The 20,805-nt window shown below is 35.9% G+C and overlaps 1 protein-coding gene across 2 annotated transcripts in view; it reads left to right on the plus strand.

Moving 5' to 3' along the window:
• Positions 1-20,805, plus strand: part of SENP2 (SUMO specific peptidase 2) — a 29,525-nt gene that overhangs the window by 4,083 nt on the left and 4,637 nt on the right. Inside the window, exons 3-14 of one of the 2 annotated variants that reach the window (XM_081138389.1) lie at positions 2,931-3,064; positions 3,498-3,564; positions 5,244-5,334; positions 9,293-9,461; positions 11,290-11,393; positions 12,667-12,761; positions 13,297-13,348; positions 14,013-14,076; positions 16,225-16,401; positions 17,965-18,096; positions 19,408-19,611; positions 20,119-20,198. In XM_081138389.1, coding sequence (XP_080994515.1) covers positions 2,931-3,064; positions 3,498-3,564; positions 5,244-5,334; positions 9,293-9,461; positions 11,290-11,393; positions 12,667-12,761; positions 13,297-13,348; positions 14,013-14,076; positions 16,225-16,401; positions 17,965-18,096; positions 19,408-19,611; positions 20,119-20,198 — 1,369 coding nt within the window. The remainder of the gene's footprint in view (positions 1-2,930; positions 3,065-3,497; positions 3,565-5,243; positions 5,335-9,292; positions 9,462-11,289; positions 11,394-12,666; positions 12,762-13,296; positions 13,349-14,012; positions 14,077-16,224; positions 16,402-17,964; positions 18,097-19,407; positions 19,612-20,118; positions 20,199-20,805) is intronic. The other variant, XM_081138390.1, reaches the window with a different exon arrangement.

Raw genomic sequence — 20,805 nt, forward strand, 5'->3', positions numbered from 1 at the left:
ATTGACATTATTGAAAATATATCTGTATATACGTGGACCTGCACAGTTCAGACCTGTGTTATTCAAGAGTCAACAGTACATGCTAATCTCTCCTTTTTAAATAGGCCCAGTTAGAACTTAATATTGTTGTGTTTTCATTTCTTTATAAGGCAAATAATGTTGCTTTACATTCACAGTAGTAATATAAAACTACCTTTCAGTATCCAAGAAACCCTAAACGCTAATTCGAAAGAATATATGCACCCCCATGTTCATTACAGCATTATTCACAGTAGCCAAGATATGGAAGCAACCCATGTGCACATCAATAGTCAAGTTGATAACAAAGCTGTGAGCCCTGGTTGGTGTGGTTCAGTTGGTTGAGCTTCACCCCATGTACCAAAAGGTTGCTGGTTCGATTCCCAGTCAAGGCACAAACAAAGGTTTGATCCCAAGTTGGGGTGTATGCGGGAGGCAACTGATCCATGGTGCTCTCTCACATCACTGTTTCTCTGTCTCCTTCTCTCTCTCTAAAAAAAAAACCAAACAAACATTTTTTAAACAAACAAACAAAAAAGCTGTGGTATATATACACAGTGGACTACTGCTCAGCCATAAAAAAGAATGAAATTTTACCATTTGTGACAGCTTGGATGGAGCTGGAGAGTATTTTGCTAAGTGAAATGAGACAGAGAAAGACAAATACCAATATGATTTCACTTACATGAACAAAACAAACAAACAAAATAGAAACAGACTAATAGAGCAAACTGATGTTTGGCGGGGAGGGAGGTTGGGGGACTGGGTGAAAAAGGGGAAGAGTTTAAAAAATACAAATTGGGGGTTACAGAATAGTCACAGAGATATAAATCACAGCATAGGGAATATGTATCATAATAACTATGTATGGGATCAGGTGGGTACTCGAAATATTGGGGAACTGCTCTGTAAAATACATGATTTTATAACCACTGTGCTGAACATCTGAAACTAATACAGAATAATATTGAATGTAAACTGTAATTGAAAATTTTTAAAAATTACCTTCAAATACATTTGTTTAGCAAAAGAAAGTCAGTTTTAAAGAAAAATATAAATAAATAACTATGTGGTAAACAAATAATAACATAGACCATGAAATTACAGAAATTTCCTGAAATAATTCTGGCAGTCATCCATTTTATGGACTTCTATGTTAAGGATCTCTTCCTCCGTGATTTCCATGAAATATGTATTATGATTTCCTGAATATAAACTAAAGAAGGAAACCTAAGCCAAGGGGGAAGCAGTGAGTAGCACAGGTAATACTTACTGGCAGAGTTTGTAAAGGTTTATAGCAATGCTGTCCAATAGAACTGCCTGCTATGATGCTCTTGAGCACTTGAAATGGGGTTAGTGGGACTGAGGAACTGAATTTACTTTTAATAAATTGAAACTTAGGTAAGTTAACATGTAGCTACTGGCTACTATATTGGGCAGTACAGTTCTATTGGTTGCTTTTCAAAGAAAAAGGAAGGGTAAAAGAAAAGGAGGACCTTAGAATTGTAGACTCATGATTTATAGAAGGAAAGGATTTTAAGAACTCTTCTTAGTTTAGTCTCAGGAAAATAAGGTGGTCTTGTCCCCATTTTACAGATGAGACAGGCCTGTTTTTTTGTTGTTTTTTTTTTAAGTCAATGAGATCTTTTGACAGTCTTGGGCATACTCATATTTTGACATTTGTAGGAAAACAAATATTACATGACTTTTTAGTGTCCACTTATCTATGTTGTTAAGAGTACCTCTTGTCCTCTAGTTTTGGATGACTGTCTGTAGGTTAAGCATCAATCCCCAAAGCCATTTTTCTCCCACATAAAGCTCACATTATTAGAGGGATGACCTGGAATTCTTTCTTTCTAATTCCTAAAATGAGAAACAGGATATTTGCAAACTTTGGTTCTTTTAACTGTTCTCTAGTTACAGATTATTTATTTCAGATTGGATTCTCCTTTACCCAGCTATCACTTCCTGCTATTTAAGTTATTTCCCTATCTTTCTGGAAAGTATTTTATATCTTATATATTCTGGAGTGCTTGTTGCTTAAAAGCCACCATTTCAGTTTTTCTCTAAAAAAGAATGTGGCTAAGGTGATGACCTGCTTCTTTCAGACTAGTTCTTTAGGATACCCTTAATTAAGAAATAGAAAGGAAATTTTAGAAAGTAAATCATAATGTAGGAAGTAAGAAAAGGGTAGTGATAAAAAGAGGAAGTTGAGAAAACAAATTTACCCCTCCCCTTTGTTTGTTTACTTACTTATTTTGTAATCTTTCTGTTTGGTGACAGGGAGGGCTGAGTCTGAGACCTCCCAACACATCTCTAGTAGAGGGATAGCCTTGTTTTTTCATAGATGTTTAAGAATTGCATATCTGATACTTCACTAATTTCTACCCTGGGAGTAGCCAAGATGCAATAGGCACTTAGTAAGTAGTTGTTTAGGACAACTGTATTGTTACCTGCCCAGGAAGTAAGGACAAACCCTTGAGTAAATGATAAGTGTTTCCTGTAGGATTCTGCCATACCTTGTGACTATAGCTCCAGGTTGTTAAGTTATGCCCCTGTCTTTTTGGCATAGATTTCTTTTTATTTTATATATTCAGGAGAACAGATTGCTTGAAAGCTGTCATTTCAGGACTTTTTTGCGCATGAGTCTGTGTGATTTGCTAAAGTGATGGTTTCATGCTTTTGTAGCAACCCAGATATTTTACTAAAAAAACAAAAATCACAGTGCTGGAATTTCAGTTATTCAGGTAGGAGAAAAATTCTTTTTACAGATACCATTTTATCTCAATGATTGAAAATAGGACTTCTAATAAAAATTGAGAGGCCATTTTAAAGATACAATCTTACTTGTTTTCCCAGAAGTTTATTCCTCTATGTTTATATGTATATGTAATCCATATTACACTTTCTAGATTGCTTTATTCACCAAGTGAAAACCAGTCTCTACAATGCTGCCAGCTTGTTTGGATTCCCATTCCAGCTGACCACGAAGCCCATGGTAGCTTCTGCTTGTAACGGAACACGGAATGCAGCCCCTTCAGGAGAGGTCAGTGGGGATAGGGCTCCATTGGGGCTACTGATTTCTGTATTTAATCATTGAAATAAATTTTGGAAATATTCTCATTTTTAGGAATTAATGTGTAGAATGACTTCTATCCAGAAATGTGCATGTCTTTATTAGCCTTGATATAAAGGCCAAAAATTTAGAAGTTAAGAAATTACACTTTTAAGAAATTACATGTTTTAAAAATATTGATAAAGAGCCTAATTACTGAATGATAATTATGTTTGAAAACCTTGAAATTGGTGGGGTTTTTTTACATCATTTTGTGAGTCTTCACAGATTATACCTCTGGTTTTATTGATAATATCTCTTCTGTGAGCTAGCACCAATAGAGTGATTTTTTTTTTCTTCATATTAAAAACTTACTTAAATTCTAAAATTACATACTACAGAGGTCATTTTATTTGATTTTAAGGTATTTTCGAACTCTTCATCTTGTGAACTGACAGGTTCTGGATCCTGGAACAACATGCTGAAACTGGGTGAGGTGGACAAAAATATTTCTGCTTCCCCCTACCTCCTCCTGCCTGTTTTTTCTGAGTTTTGAGAAGATGAAAGGAGAACACTGATTTGGGTTGGGATGAGAACACAGACATTCTCTTTATCATTCTAAGAAGCAAATAGCTTTCCTTTAGAATTGTCTTGAAATTTACTGTTGTGTTTCTGTTTGTATTATCACTGTCCTTAATGTGACTTAGATCAAGTTTCATTCATTTAAAAAACCACACATAGAAACATTTCCTGAGAGTTTACTCTGTGCTAGACCCTGCTAAGTTACCAGGATTAATAAAACCTTTAATAACAAAACAAATAGCAATAATAACAAAAATAGTAAAACTCTCCCTTAGGTTGCCAGTTCTCATAGTTTTATGGTTTAGGAGCCTCTATGTCATCCAGACCCCGAAATTGAACTGTAATTATTGAATATACTGTACACAATGCTATGGTGGGGAAAAGAAGAAGTCAGAGTCCTGAAAATGGTGCGATCTCTGCCAGGCAGGTGGGTTTGTAAATATTTGATAGGAAGGGGAAAAGAGCTTTTAGAGAAGTTGTGGGTTCAGAAGTCAAAAATGGAAGAAGCTAAGGAAATAATAAAAACCTTGGAGTAGTGCTTCTCAAACGAACTTTTTAAAGTAAAGTACCTCTAGTGACACAGAAAAGGAAAGTAAATGTGTACCCCCAAGCCTGAGAAGCTAGTTCCAAGGGACCTGGGACAAAGATGATACTTCTTTGAAGTCTTATATTTTATTTAAAAAGTTAATACAAATTAGATTTCATAATCTATATTGTTTGAATATATAAATGTTTAAAATTATTTACCATTAAAATTGACATGGAAGGGATTGTAGATTTATCTTGTGCCTGAGGCACCAGCAGTATATTTCCTTGGGCTTGTGTAGCCTACTCAGAGATGCACAGGTATTCCTAGGGCAGGCTTCTGATATAAACAAGTCCACAGTCTAATCTGAAACCCTTAGAAATGTGTTGGGAGATTCTGAATTTATCCTATTTTAGATATATTGTGTTCATTGAATATTGTTTTAAAAACCCATTGAGATTAGACATTGGTTCAAATCAGTTTTTGCAGACAAATGAATTCAGGTCATTTTAGGTCTTACTGCTACAGTTGCATTTTGGATTCCTCAGTCACTCTAAGCCCCTGTTATAGCTCCAGCAGAAAATGTGGCTGATAAAAACATGGAATATACCATGTTTTGCAGTATAGTAAGCATCTCACAAGAAATGTTAGACTCTTCCAGTGAAATGTACTAACATATGGCAGATTTTCATTTAAAAATACTTCTGTTTTCTTGGGAAGAAGAAATAATTTAGAAAATGCTCTTAATTTGGTTAGATTATAGGGAATTTTGTGATCATTTTCTTCATGCCTCTTATTGGTCCCAGCAAGCAAAACTAGGAAATCTCGCCTAGAATTGTTACTGCTTATCTGAGATCAAAGATAAGCTAAACACTATTGCTTTTCCTTTAATTTTACAAAGTTTGTGCTGGATTTCTGTGCTGTATAGTAATAGAATTGGAAAAAATAACATGTAGTTCTTATAGTGTAGACTGATCACACAGTCTCTTTTCTAATGCAGACTGTTCACAGGTGTTTTGTTTTATTTATTTTTTTACAATTACAAATGCATTTTTAAAATAGGTAATAAATCTCCTAATGGAATAAGTGACTATCCAAAGATCAGAGTGACAGTAACTCGAGATCAGCCTCGCAGAGTCCTGCCTTCCTTCAGGTAAGTGTTAAATTCTGCCTTTCTTTAAATGGTTAGTGCTTATTAGGTGATCACTCTTGCTAGGCACTTCACTTTTATTCTGTTATGTAATCTTGTTAAGTAAGTACTCTGAGGGTTAGGGGCTTACTGAATATCATACAGCTATAGTGAGAAACTTGAACTCAGGTGTGTGTTACCTTTTCTGCCATATTATAGGCCCATAGCATCTGATTTTGAAAACTTTTTGAAGAAGAGTTGTCATTCACTTCTAACTTTTTAAAAGTATAATATGTGTGCAGAAAATGCAGAAATCATGTGTGTAGCCTGATGAATTTTCATACACAGAACTGTTTTTGTTATTTTATTAGGAATTTTCTTCTCTTTGTGTTCTCACTTTCTAGAATTTCTACTGCTTGGATATTAGGCCCTCCCCCCTTTTTTTTCTATTAGATCTTTCTATTAGATCTTTCTATATAATTTTCCTATATATTCTTTTTGTTGTCCTTGCCCTTTAAAAAAATGTTTTACTAATTTTGGGGGGGTGGGGGACTTCATAGTTTTTAACTTGTAAGTATCCTCCCTCTCCCTACTCCCCATGGTTTTTCTTTCTCCAAGCATCTTGTTATTGTAAGGATGTAGTATCTTATTTCACTAAAGCTGTTAATTATTTTAAAATTTCTTCTCCCTGCTTTGTCTGCTTCCTCTGAATTCCGTGCTTCCTTTGGTTTATTTTTGGTCTTGTGTTGCATATTAGAGTCTTTATTCAAGTGCCTGGTAATTCTTGGCTATCCACTCATATTTAAGAATGAGACACTAGCTAAAAACTAGGTTCTCTCGAGTTGGATGATTGGTTGCTTGTAGAGCTAGGAAAGAAAGTACAAAATGAGTTTGTAATGTCTTGTGCCAGAAATTAAAGGAGTGCTCAGAAACTGGGGACATGTCAACATAACATAGGAGGAAACTTGAAGGGACTTTCACTGGCCAAATTGGGGACAATTTAAGAATCAAAATGAAGAAAGACTGGGATACAGGTGCAAATAAATATATATTGTTGGAGGGAAAGATCTTTATAGTAGGATGCCATCTAGTAAGTGTAGAGGGAATGATAGAATTAGAAAATCACCACTTTGTAACTATCACAGTAATAATTGATACATACAGGAATCAATTGAGCTGAAACTAGTAAGTAAAAGTTTGATGAGGTACGGATACTTACATAAACTCAGAATATCTCCCCACAAATTACTTACTAATTGCAAAGGGAAAAATAGTAACTTTAGGAAAAATAGTAAAATAGAAAACCTCTTGACCCCACTTTAACCAAAGGATCAAAGTTAAAGCCACCCACAGTGAGACAAATGGACATCGTGGCTTCCAGATATATTACACTGAGGACATCATCAGTTAATTCGTATTCCTGCAAAATCAATCTATGTCTAAGAATGAGAAAACTGGTTAAGGCCTGTACTCTTCATTATAAAGATGAAGGAAGGCTGAAAAACTGTTCACTTCAAGGGAGACTCAAGATACATGACAGTTAAATGTAATGTGAGCTCCTGCATTGGAATCGAGATAGGAAAAAAATTGCTGTGAAGGATACTTTCAATATCTTTGGAGAAATTTAAATGTGGGCTATGTGTTACATATTATGTCATTGCTAAAGTTCCTGAATTTGATGATTGTATTGAGGTTATGTTCTTGGGAGATACATACTTGAATATTTAGAGGTGAACTTATGTTCTATAATTGTCTCTGTAAGCATTGCTTTAGTTGCATCCCACACATTTTGAAAAGTTGGTTTTAATTTTTATTCAATTTAAAAATATTTTCTAATTTCTGTTTTACTTCCTCTTTAACCAGTGATTATTCTGAAGTATAGAATTCTGTTGTTTAATATCCAAATATTTGGGGCTTTCCAGACATCTTTAAGTTATTTAGTTTAACTCCATTGTTAGTCAGAGAATATACTTAGTATGGTTTCAGTTCTTTTAAATTTTTTTTAAAAAAATATATCTTTATTGACTTCAGAGAGAGGAAAGGAGAGGGAGAGAGAGAGATAGAAACATCAGTGATGAGAGAGTCATTGATCAAGCCCACAACCTGGGTATGTGCCCTGACCGGGAATCGAACCCCAATTGCCTGGATCCCAGGTCAATGCTCAACCGCTGAGCCACGCCCGACGGGGCAGTTCTTTTAAATTTTAACATTTGTTTTATAGCCTAGAAGATGATCTACATGGGTGATGTCCACTGTGCACTTGAAAAGAATGTGTATTTTGCTATTGTTGGGTGGAGTGTTCTATAAATGTCAGCTCAAGTTTGCTGATGTTTTACAGGTCTTACTGGTTTCTGTATACTTTTTTATTGATTGATGAGCAAGGAGTGTTGATGTTTCCTACTGTAATTGTAGACTTGTTTATTTCTTCATCCAGTTATGTCCATCTTTGCTTCATGTATTTTGTCTTCATTTGACCCAGATTCACCAGTTGTTAACGTTTTGCCAATTTCTTTATCTTTTTCTGTTTTTTATATATATATATATATATATTTATTTATTTATTTATTTATTTATTTATTTTTTTCCCCTGAACCATTTGAGAGTCTTAGACTCATGCCTTTTTAATCATAGGTACTTGAGTGTTTGTGTTTATTTCTTAAGAATGAAGGCATTTACTTATATAATCATAGATTACAAAAATCAGAAAATTTAATATAACTATTATATATCCTTATTTAAATTTATCCATAATAGTGATTATTTTTTCTGGTCCACAATTCAGTATACAGAATCATTTATTACATTTAATTTTCATTTCTCATTGCTCTCCTTTAATCTGGAACAATTCCTCAGACTTTCTTTGTCTTTAATAGCATGGATATATATATATATTTTTTTAAACATATTTTTATTGATTTGAGAGAGGAAGGGAGAGGGAGAGCGATAGAAACATCAATGATGAGAGAGTCATTGATCGGCTGCCTCCTGCATGCCCCCAACTGGGGGTCGAGCCCGCAACCCAGGCATGTGCCCTTACTGGGAATTGAACCATGTTCTCCTGGATTCTAGGTCGATGCGCAACTGTTGAGCCACACCGGCTGGGCTAGCATGGATATTTTTAAAGAGTACAGGGTGGGGCAAAAGTAGGTTTACAGTCGTTCATATATGAAAAATAATACAGTAATTAATAAATAATAATAAACTTTGTGTTTCGCGTACCCACGACAGTAAACCTAACTTTTGCTCCACCCTGTAGAAAAACATTTCTTTTGTAGAATGTTCTTTAATTTTGTCTGACGTTTATTCATGATTTGTTTTAGATTATGCAACTTTCTTTGGTAAAAATATTATATACATGATGTATCCTTTTTAAAACAGTACATCAAGAAGGTATGATGTCAGTTTGTCCCATTATTGGTGATGGCAGGAGAGGCAGGCTGTTCCACCAGCAGCAGTGACTAGGAGCTTCATGGCCTTCATTTCTTTAGAACTTATTAATTTACGTTCATTAATTTAGCATTCAGCAGATATTGAGCGCTTTTCAGTTTAGGTTATGTTCTAGGATATAGTGATAAATGAATGTAATCTCTGCTTTCCTGGAATTTAAAGTCCAGTGTAGGATATAGACATTAAACAATTCACACTGATAATTAATCCCAGTGATACCAAGTGAGTGAAGGAAAAGTGCATACAAGTGGAGGGTATGTGTAGTAGGGGAGCTAATTCCAGAGTTCAGGTTGGAAAATTGGGCTTGAGGAAGAAGGCAGAGGCTTTCTTGTGGCAGCTCTGGTGATGCTCCATAGTGGAATTATGGGCGCCCTCCCTCTATTCTAGAGAGAGGGCTAACTTTCGTGAATGCTAGTTGTCTGATTTGCCAGGAGAAAGCTTAATCTGGGAAGCCTAATCACAGAGTGGTCTGAAGCTTAGTAGATTCCAGCAATTTAAGCAGTTTGGTGATACATTAATTTTTTCTGTCTCTCAGTTTTACTTTGAACTCAGAAGGCTATAATAGAAGACCAGGTGGCCGCCGTCATAGCAAAAGCAATCCAGAGAGTTCCTTAACGTGGAAACCTCAGGATCAGGTTGTAACAGAGATGATTACTGAAGAGGGTGGCAAGGGTCTGAGGCGTCCCCATTGTACTGTGGAGGAGGTAAGCCCTTCTAGTCTGATCTCTTTTGAACTGTTTATGAATTTGGTTGGGGGGGATACGTAATATATGTACTATAGTATAAAATTCAAAAGGTATAAAAGGGTGGACAGTGACTGTAAACTTCCCAGCCTCACTTCCATACTTGGCCCTACCACCCTGTTTGACTCTTGATACTTGTATGCATCCTTCTAGAGATATTCTATGCATATGTAATTTAGTCAATTTCCAGATTGTTTTCACTATAAGAAAGAAAAAGGAGTCATGTTAGGAAAAGATAATGGATTCTTTTTGGGTGCCTGAATTGTTCTAACTGGTTTCTTTTAGAAGCTGTAATAACTATGACTAAGTAACAAAAGTTAAATGGTGTACATGTCTGCTCTTTCCTTCCCTTTTCAGGGCACTTAGCATGATATTTTCATCAACAAGCTTCTCTTCACTTCCCCTCTTGGAGTCTTCACTTATTCTAGGGGCAGTTAGAATTATTCCTGTGTCTGGCATCCCCGAGCACCATCACCTATTGCTACATGATTTTCTGAGCCACTTAGTTTGCTCATCATAGAAATACTTGTTTGGGTGCATAGTTTTACTGAACAAGCAGGTGGGCTGAGAGAAGAATGGACTGCAGCCCTGGAGGGGGTTTTAAGGAGAGGTACTATAAAGTAGGCTTCAATACCTGTTACAGGAGAAATCAAAGATGACACTGAGCACATATAGGGTGTACAGAGGATATATTCTAGAAATATTAAAAGGTAATATTAGCGAGGACATATTCATTGGTTAAGTGTGATATAAAGTTAGTGGAAAGAGCCTGAGTTCCAGATTTCAGTCTTGGATAAATAGGTGCCACTGACCAAGACACCCTGGATGTTTAGGGGAAAGTTAATGACTTCAGTTTTGGACATTTTTTTAAAGTGCCTGTGAAACATGCAAAGTGACCTGGCTCGTAGAGTTTTGAGAAGAAGGCAGGATTAGAGACATTTCTGGATCTTCTGCATATTGGTATTATGTAAATCAGGGGAGCTGAGACATTCAGGGAGAGAATGTAGTGTGAGAAGAGATAATGGGCAGGACCACTAGCATTTTGGGCAGGCAGAAGAAGAAATAATCTGCACTGGAGACTGAGAAGATACGAAGAAATCAGGAGAGTGTATTGTCCAGGAAGGCAAGGCGAGGTCATCAGGGTGAGATGCTAAAGAAAGAGGTCAAGTAATAAAAGGCTGAAAAAGTATCTGTTGGATCTGGCCATACAATGTCATTGGTGACTTTGGTGAGACCAGTTCCATTTGGAAGCAGAATGTTCTGAATATGCAAGTGGGTTATTTCTGCTGAGTTGTTTTGTGGTTAACCTAGTTCTGCTGTCGGAAACTCAGATGCTCTCAAGGTCTAGGAGATAATGTAAATGAGTGAAGTGGGCTGGAGTGAATGCCAATCTAATGAGAATAGCCCTACCTAGCTCCAGATTGTTGATTTGGTTTTTCAAAAGAGGCCAGATTTTTGCATTTTTCTTTTCAATTTATAAAGTTGGTAATTAATTTAAAGAAATTTTAACTCTGACTGAGTAGCTCAGGTGGTTGCAGGGTCATCCTGTTAACGACAAGGTTGTGGGTTTGATCCCTGGCCAGGGCATGTACAAGAATCAGCCAATGAATTTATAAATAAGTGAAGCAACAAATTGATGTTTCTCTCTCTTTCTCTCAAAATCAATTTTAAAAAAATTTAAAAAGCATTGTGCTGACCAAACACATCTATGACCTATTAAGTCTTTGCTTATGATTTAATTATATATTTAGTGTGCTAGAAGTTATCAAACATGCTTTCTTTTACTTAGGGTGTTCAAAAAGAGGAAAGAGAGAAGTACCGAAGGTTATTGGAGAGACTCAAAGAAGGTGTTCATGGAAACTCTGTTCCTCCTGCAGCTTCAACTCATCACAGGTAAATATGAGCTAACAAGACCCAGTGCTTTGCCAGACATCTTTTTCCTTATTTTTGGAAAGGGAATTGGTAGGAACGATTTTATGGAAAAAAGATTAACATTGAAACAGCTAGCCCTGTAATATGCCTGAACAAATTATATCTAGTAATGGATTATATAGAATAGTGCTTTTACAAAATACAGTTTTCTGTTAGCTTTAGAATCCCTTGTTTAGTTGTACTCTTACTTGAAACTCTGATATAGAAAAGTGGAATCACTGGTTGAAATCACGAAGCAGAGAGTTTTTTCAACCTCCCCAGCATGCACATTTCCCACAATCTCTGTCTCTCTCTGCTGCTTTCTCCCTCTTCTCCTCTCCTGCCTGTCCCTCCCTCCCTGTCTCCTTTCCTCCCTCTCCCTTTGTACACATAGTTCCTGAGGCATCTTAGTGGATGCATCTTAGCACAATTGGGAACCTTCCACTTTAGAGACAAGATTAAAGTCACCCAGATCATAAGAAGTTTTTCTTTTAAGATTCCTTGTTAATTACATGCTCTAATGATTTGAGCAAATAGATGAGAATGGCAGAAGGAGTTGTCTGACCTTATATTCACATGTAAAAAGGGGACAAAAAATATGTGAGCTCAGGATTGAGGTACATTTGGTGATTTTAACAAGTGAGACAGAAATTATGTAACAGCAAGTTGAAGGTGAAATTGTCACAAGACTAGCTTGTTGAGTACAGAAATAACAAAGGAATATTTGGGAATTTAAATTTTGGTTGTGAACTTTTAAAATTTTAATTCTCTTAGTGCAGTCAGTGAGAATGTTAATATTTTTTCCATTTTGACGAGTGGCTGTTGAAAGCAGAGCTGTATGCTTCATGAACTGTTGGTTTTGTCATGTTAGCAAAATCCTCAACCTGTTTAGCTTTTTACATTTCAGCTTTCAGTGTGTTGTTTTAGGATCCATTTCAGTGTATTGTGTAAAATTTTCCATCTTTTGACCTGAGTTTTATGACATGAGATTTTTCAGTCAAGGTGGTGCTGGGGATTGAGAACATGCAATTTTATAAATAGAACAACTGGAGGTTAGTAACTTGGCTGAAATATTAAAATCAGGATTAGACTCCTTTTATCCTAGTCCCAGGTAGTGCTGTGTTGCATCCTCTCTCTTGTAAATTCAGGGTAATCAGTAGCTCCTCTATGGAGAAGCTTGTCAGACAGAGATAATGAGTATTTATGATAGATTTTCCTTTTGTATCTGAATGTCTTCGCTTTTTGTGTTTCCAAGTTCTCAAAGATGTCACATGGATACATTAAAGACCAAAGGCTGGGGGGAAGAGCAAAGTCATGGAGTCAGAACAACTCAGTTTGTTCCAAAACAATGTGAGTTCCCAGATTTAGCCTATTCTTGATATACTGAAATTAGTCCATGTGCATATAAAATTGAATGACATACTTGTGAAAGATGGTGTACCAAACCTTAAAACTTTATCAGACCCCAGGGCATTGACTGGTTTATCCAGTACCAGTAGTTTAGTAAAAAAGTTATTTCAAGATGAAGCAGATTTATAAAATACCTTTTGATTGTAATTCCTTGCTTCTGTGTATATAGTAGTACGTATTTTGTGAGCCTAAAATTAATTTCTTTATATTTCTTATATTAATTTCCTTGACACTAAATGATAGCTTACCAAATGAGCAGACATCAGTCAGTTTACACTAAAGATATTTAAAGAAGAAAGCGATTTATGCATTTTTAAGCAACTTGATTTGTAACGAGGCTAGTGTCTTTGGAATTTATTCTAACATTTCATTGTAAGTCAATGTCTTGATACTTTGGAGACTGTGTAAGTTGAAATTCCAGCTATATACTGATTAGTAAAGAAGACACTTTATTTTTTCTTTTCCATCCTCACAGATAGAGCTGCTGAAACAAGGGGACCTCTATGCCCAGTGAGGAGTGAAAAGAGGTATATGGTTCAGTTCATTCTAAGTTTTCTTTTGACATTATTTTCTTTATAAGCTATATTTATGAGTAAACATGTCTAAGGAATTGTGGACTCTCCTCAACTCTGTAGCTGATCAGCATATATGGGTACATAGGTAGCTTTTGTGTCAGATGCCCACCCTAACTTGGGAGGGTGGCTTTTTCTCCTAGGCATTAGCGGTTGGGAGATGCAGATGCCATTTAGAAAAGAGTGTGGGTGTGGTGGGCATCTCTAGTACATGAACTGTGAAGGCAGTTCTGTGTGCCTTAGGATTTGGGGTGATAGTTCATTTACAGCATAGTCTGGTAAAGTATGGCCCCTGGGCCAAATCTGGTCCACCTTCCTCTTTTTCGTAAGTAGTTTTATTTTAACACAGTCATGTTCATTCATTTGCATGCTGTTTATGGCTGCTTTTAAACTAATGGAAGTTGAGAAGATGTACCAACCCATAAGACCTGCAAAACCTAAAATATTTACCATCTGATCCTTTTTGGAAAAGTTTTGCTGACCCTTGTTTTAGAGGACTATATTAAACTCAAGGCAATTTTCATTGCAAATTATTCTATCTTATTTCTAAAACTAGTCTAACAGGTGCCAGGTTTAAATCATCCAGTCAGTCTGTAATCTCTATATTTTTTTTCCTCAGATGTTCAAAGGGGAAAATTTTGGATATAGAGAAGACAGTTGGAATCAGACTTGAAAATGAAGGTGTAAGTAGAAACCCTAGTTAAATTTTATATCTTTTTATTCTTTCACCTGACTTGCTATTAATATTTTGGTGCCCATGAAAAATAAGAAAGATGACCTATGTTAATTTGATTTCTAATTTTGTTTTCTTTGAAAAATCAGCAGAATTGAAGATATACAACTTCTAGGAAGGTAGCTTCCTTGAGTTGCTAGATTTTTATCTGTGTGATAGCCACCTTTGTGAGAAAGACCAATTTGCCTCCATCTGAGCCCCGGCTTCTTTTAGAGAATTTTTAAAACCATACATCTCTAGGAGAGATATATGCTCAGGACTTTATTTTCAGAGTCAAGATTTTAGATTTACTTGAAAATAGTACCAATCGTATGCTTAGTTAGACTTTTCCTATATAAGTATCAGAATAAGAAGTGTTCCAGTGATCTCCATTGCAATACCAACATTTTTAATAATAATGGCAAACACTCCATATCCAAAAGAAACACATTAAATTAAATGTAAACTTGAAATTTGAGATTATTTCACGTTTTAGATACATACAAATACCAAAGTGTAGGGGACTGCTTTGTGTTAAGTACAGTATCAGTTTGATCAAATTTCTCTTCTCTCATTAGATCTCTTCATAAGAATTAGTCTTAAGGCTAAGTCATAGTCTTAAGCCATGATCTTAAGTCCTAAGTCTTAGAACATTACCTTCTCTAATTTCCCCATTTTCAGTAATTCAGAGTGAAACCCTTTGTGTTTAAGTATCATTTACCACCATGGAACAAAAGCTGAAAGAAGGGAAGTATTAAGCCTGGGAGAGGATGGATGGGGTGGTGGGGGTGGTAATAATTTGAAGACTGCATTCTCCTTCTGTCCCTGCTATACCTGAAGGCTTTGCTGCCTGCGGCTGCGGGAAGGGCCAGCAGCCACTGGTTTCCTAGGACTGGTATACCTGGCAGTTAGCTAGAGTGAAGAGGACTGGCTAGGTGTGTTGAGAGTGTGGTTCTAGTCCAAAGCTCTATTTCTAAATAAATTCACTAATTTTAAAATAGTTTGAATACAGATTAAATTCAGTATTAAATGTACATAGTGTCATGATAAGGAAACATCTCACCAGAGTTTCTGGGATGCTGGCAGAATTCTACTTGTTGACAGGAATCGTGGTTACATGGGTGTTAATTTTGTAAAAATTAAGTGATACATTAATCTTTTGTGCATTTTTCTATAATTTATAATTACTTTTTAAAAAAAGATGAAATAGAACAAGTTTGCATAATATCAGGATAGCGGTGGTTTATTCTGAGTGATGGGATTATGGGTTGTATATTTTGCTGATTTAATACTTTATTTATTTATTTATTTATTTATTTATTTATTTATTTATTTATTTATTTATTTATTTTTTAATATGTCTTTATTGATTTCAGAGAGAGGAAGGGAGAGAGAGAGAGATAGAAACATCAATGATGAGAGAGTCATTGATCGGCCACCTCCTGCAGGCCCCTGACTGGGGATCGAGCCCACAACCTGGGCATGTGCCCTGACCAGGAATCGAACCACAATCTCCTGAATCCTAGGTCTATGCTCAACTGCTGAGCCACGCCCGGCCGGGCTAATACTTTTTTTTATATATATATATAAAATTTTACATATATATATATGTATTTTTTTAAATATATCTTTATTGATTTCAGAGAGAGGAAGAGAGAGGGGGAGAGAGAGATAGAAACATCAATGATGAGAGAGTCATTGATCAGCTGCAGCCTGTAACCCGGGTATGTGCCCTGACCGGGAATTGAACCCTGATCTCCTGGATCCTAGGTTAACGCTCAACTGCTGAGCCATGCCTGGCTGGGCTATATATATTTAAGTAAATTATTTTTAATTCAGATAAGAGAACTGAAAATACTTTTCTTGTTTGCCTTCAGGGAAAATAATGAGTGCTGTGTTTCATGGTTTTGTAATCGAGGTGTCCTATGAGCCTTACATCTTCCACTTTTTGTCCCCACTTGCAGGAACATAAGCTAAATCTACTCATTTGAGGATTTGCTAATTCTCTGTTCTTTCGAGGAAATGTCACTGTTTTATATTTCATGTGTTATGTATGTTTATATGTACAAGTATTAAACAAGTCAATAGAATATAGAAACTTTTTTACTTTTTTGATCAGAGAAGAGGACACCAACTGGAACCTGACCTGTCTGAAGAAGTGTCAGCCCGACTCTGCCTGGGCAGTGGAAGCAATGGCTTATTCAGGAGGAAAGTGTCAATACTTGAGACAAAAGAAAAAAATTGCTCAGGCAAAGAGCGGGAGAAAAGAATGGATGATCTTCTTGAACTTACAGAGGTATTGTTTCTTGTGTTGATCAGAATAAGGGACATGGTTTTGGATAACCTGATTTATTTAAGACTTGAGTAACTATTTTGAAGAGTTTCTCCAGGCTAGGGATAAATGTATGAGGAAATCAGGTGTAAGGGCTATTCTATCACTGGCTACATGGATGGTTAGTGACCTGTGGGAGTGGCCTAAGGGATCAGATTAATGTTTAACAAATGTGGGTCGACATAACTGTCACATGTCTTGGAATATAACGGATTCTTTGTAGAGTCTTTCTCTAACCTTCAAATATTTTGGGTTACATAGAATGGGTTTAGCATGAGGAATGAGTTCATTGCAGTTTTAAGTGATTATGGTTTACTAAAATTGTCCTTTTGTTGATTATTGCATTTGAAAATAGTAAAAACTTATAGACAACAAGGAAATGAAGGTAGTTAAAAATTCTCATTTTAAAGGTAAGCCCATATCTTGGCTCCTTCTTCATTGTTGTCTTAGTAGGTGGTAGTCCTATGAGCACTTACTATATATTGGGCATGCAGGTGGAGAGAGAGAGCCATAAAATTATAGAATTGTGTGCAGTGGGGAAGCAGTATTAACAAAGAATTATTAAAAATAATTTTTATTGGGTTTATAGATTTAGTCTTGTAGCTTCACTATGTATTTATCTGCATAATTCTTTAGCTGAAGCCATCTATTCATTAAGGACTCTCTTGTTAGACTGCTGCCTAGTTTTCCAGTTTCTGCCTGTTTGCTTACTCTCCTTGTGTCCAAGATGAATAGTATGGTCTCTTAGGTGTCTTGATTTTATTACTTTGATGTATTTAAATAAAAGTTTAGGAGGGAAATAAGGAAGTTTTGTGAAAGGAGCAAAGGCTAGTAAGTTAGACAATCCTGGGTTCAAATCATGGCTCTGCTTTTTAATAATTTGTGACTTCCAGCATGTAACCTGAAGGCTCTGAGCTTTACCTTTTCTATAGAATGCTGATTTTTCCCCCACAAGCAGGGATTAATGATGTGCTTCAAGCATCTGGTACCATGTTTGGCCCACAGTGCTCAGTAAATGGAAGTGGGGTAATTGAGACTATACCTGAAATGTAAATATTACCAAATTATTATTTTCAGAAGCTAATAATTCATCTAGCATTTTAAAAAATATATACATATGTATATCTTTATTGATTTCAGAGAGAGGAAAGGGGGGGAGAGAAAGATAGAAACATCAATGATGAGAGTCATTGATCGGCTGCCTCCTGCACGCCCCACACTGGGGATTGAGCCTGCAACCCAGGCATGTGCCTGACCAGGAATCGAACCTCGATCTCCTGGACCATAGGTCAATGCTCAGTTGCTAAGCCACACCAGCCAGGCTCAACCAGCGTTTTTTATGACCATTAATAAGACTGTTATATAAGTTTAAATCTTTTCATATTTTAATTTAGTAGGCCTTTGATAGTATATTTTTCTCAAGGGTCAGGTGATACAGAGGTGAAATTGGCTTTTTTCAGTCTCAGGCTTTCAGTATCTGATAGTGGCTTTATATTAAAGTAGCAACCTCTGAACTTTCTCATTCAGGACATGGAAAAGGAAATCAGTAACGCCCTAGGCCATGGCCCACAGGATGAGGTCCTAAGTAGTGCTTTCAAATTGCGAATCACTCGAGGAGATATCCAGACCTTGAGGAACTTTCACTGGCTCAATGATGAAGTAAGTTGTGGTCCCCTGTTCCCCCTTCCTCTTAATATCGTTATGCTTGACTATTTACTATCCATAACCAAAGTGATATTTACTCAATTATAAGGGGTTGGTAAAGCAGCTTTTAGTTTTATCTAAAACAAACAGATCTTGAGTCTTAGAAAGATGGTTAATTCTGATTGCTTTAATTAGCATTGTTTCCTCTTCTGCATCTGTGCTTCATTTCATCTACCACTTCATTCACTAGACTCCAGTGACATTTTCATAAACCCTGGGTGCAGCTGATGAATGGAAGAAAGCAGCAAATATTTTATTTTAGATGAAGTCGTATAGGAGCTGTTTTAAAATAAAGGGGTATATTGATCACTTTATACTCTGTATCTTTTTCTTTATTTCATTTGAGTGATAACTGTAAAACTGTCTAATTGTCATCTTATATCCTTACATATTTAGCTAAAGCTAGTTTTTCGTTCTTTCTAATTTTCCAGTTTGGTGGTCCTTTACCCAACTGCTCAGTTCCTGCATTTTCTTTCTTTGCCTGCCCTCCTGCTCTCCCCATAACTAGTGACATATAAACACATTCTTGTAAAACTAGTATGTTTTGTTTCACATAAGTGTAATATGTTTATTACATAAAATTTAGAAAATACAGAAAATGAAAGAAGAATATTGTTTAAAAGCACCACCACTAAAAAATTAATAAAATATTAATGTTTTTGGTATATTTCCTTCCAGCTAATATTTTATTATTATTTTTTTAAACATATCTTTATTGATTTCAGAGAGAGGAAAGGAGGGGAAGAGAGAGAGAGATAGAAACATCAGTGATGAGAGAGTCATTGATCGGCTGCCTAGCCCGCAACCCGGGCATGTGCCCTGACCGGGAACCAAACCCCGATCTCCTGAATCCTAGGTTGATGCTCAACCGCTGAGCCACGCCTGGCCGGGCCCAGCTAATATTTTTAAATTGAGGTATAATTTATATATAGTAAAATTTACTTCCAGTTAATATTTCTGCATATTCTTTGTGTGATACAGTTACATACCTTTTCATGATTGCAGACTTCCTCCTTGATTTCCTTCCCTTGACTCTTACTAATATGCCTCAAAAGTACAATTTCATTCCTTCTTAATGCCTCCCATTTTGTACTGATTATTTTTATTTTTCATATTCTGCCACAGAGAGTTCTTTTATCCCCTTCTCTGGTACCTTCCCTTCACCAGGCTTCTTACGATCTAATGAATCCTAATTTAGTTAGGTTAGAAACTTAGTTTTGATAATGTACTTGCCATGTTCCAATGTTTACTCTCTTGATGTTACAGGTCATTAATTTTTACATGAATCTTCTGGTGGAAAGAAATAAAAAGCAAGGCTATCCAGTACTCCATGCATTCAGTACTTTCTTCTATCCCAAATTAAAGTCTGGGGGTTACCAAGCAGTGAAAAGATGGACCAAAGGGGTCAATCTCTTTGAACAGGAACTAATTCTGGTACCTATTCATCGGAAGGTACATTGGAGCTTGGTGGTGAGTCCAGAGGGTTAATTGTTGGAGTTTGGATAATGACCATTTTCTTAAGTAACGAAGGCTACCCTTTTCTGTCCAGTGTCCCTTCTTAGTTCTTGAGTTGAACAACTTGGAAAGATAGAAGAGAGTTGCTATAGCTGAGTAGCTTTCATTTTTAACAAGAAAGTTTTAGTACACATGGGTCATTTATTAGTTTTGTTTACAAGATGGTACAGGTTAGTTGTAGAAAAGTAGAGGTATAAAGAAAAAAGCAAAAAAGAAATCTCATTACTCAGAGGACCATTAATGTTTTGGGGATTGGGATTGAGTTTCTAAGTGTTTCTGAAGGAATAGAAGTATATATAATTTTATAGAAATGAAGCTCATATCTGTTATGTTTATAAAGCGTGTCTTAGTTGGTACATGTATTGATTTTTTTTTTAAGAGATGCTTTTTTTTTTTTTTTTTTAGAAATAAAATTCTGTCCTGTTACGATTGTTTCTGGATGTTAACTTTTTTCCATTATAGGTGATAGACCTACGAAAAAAGTGTCTTAAATATCTGGATTCTATGGGACAAAAGGGCAACAGGATCTGTGAGATTCTCCTGTAAGTAAAGGCTAAAAATCTTCACTGTTACCTTGTTAGGTGATCTGTCTTCTATCTAATCCTGGAAGTCCAGTGTATAGTCAAGGCTATCTTCCCAGTTGTTCGGGACTTGACTTGAATCCATCTTTTTGTTTAAAAATAACTGAATATCTGATTTTAACTCTGAAGTCTTGTTTAATAGCATCATTGAAAGTAAGTTTGTCATGTGTTATGATGTAAAATATATTTTAGAATCCTGTGATTTGAATTAGATTTCTTTGGGATTGATACATTATTCTGAATGTTCTAAAGTGCTACTAGCTGGGGAGTATTATACCTCTGAATTGTTAAACCTGCTCATGTTCTGTGCTTTCCATGATGATTGGGTTCATCTCTTATAACCCAGAGGTAATTTTTAAATTAAATCATATGGTTTGTAGGCAACTATTTCAAATAATAATTGCTAGAAACCTGCCCTTAAAGCATAGCTATGTAAAGTGATGACATGAATTTCATGGTGAGGAAGCAAATCCATAAGACAAGTCTGTTTTGAACCTCTGCTGTTTACTGGAAGATATGTAGGTTCCTGTTTTTAATTTTAGTAGGGATACTAAGATAATTTTAATAC

This window comes from Miniopterus schreibersii, assembly GCF_964146895.1.
Source record: "Miniopterus schreibersii genome assembly, chromosome: 5".
NCBI classification, from domain to species: domain Eukaryota; kingdom Metazoa; phylum Chordata; class Mammalia; order Chiroptera; family Miniopteridae; genus Miniopterus; species Miniopterus schreibersii.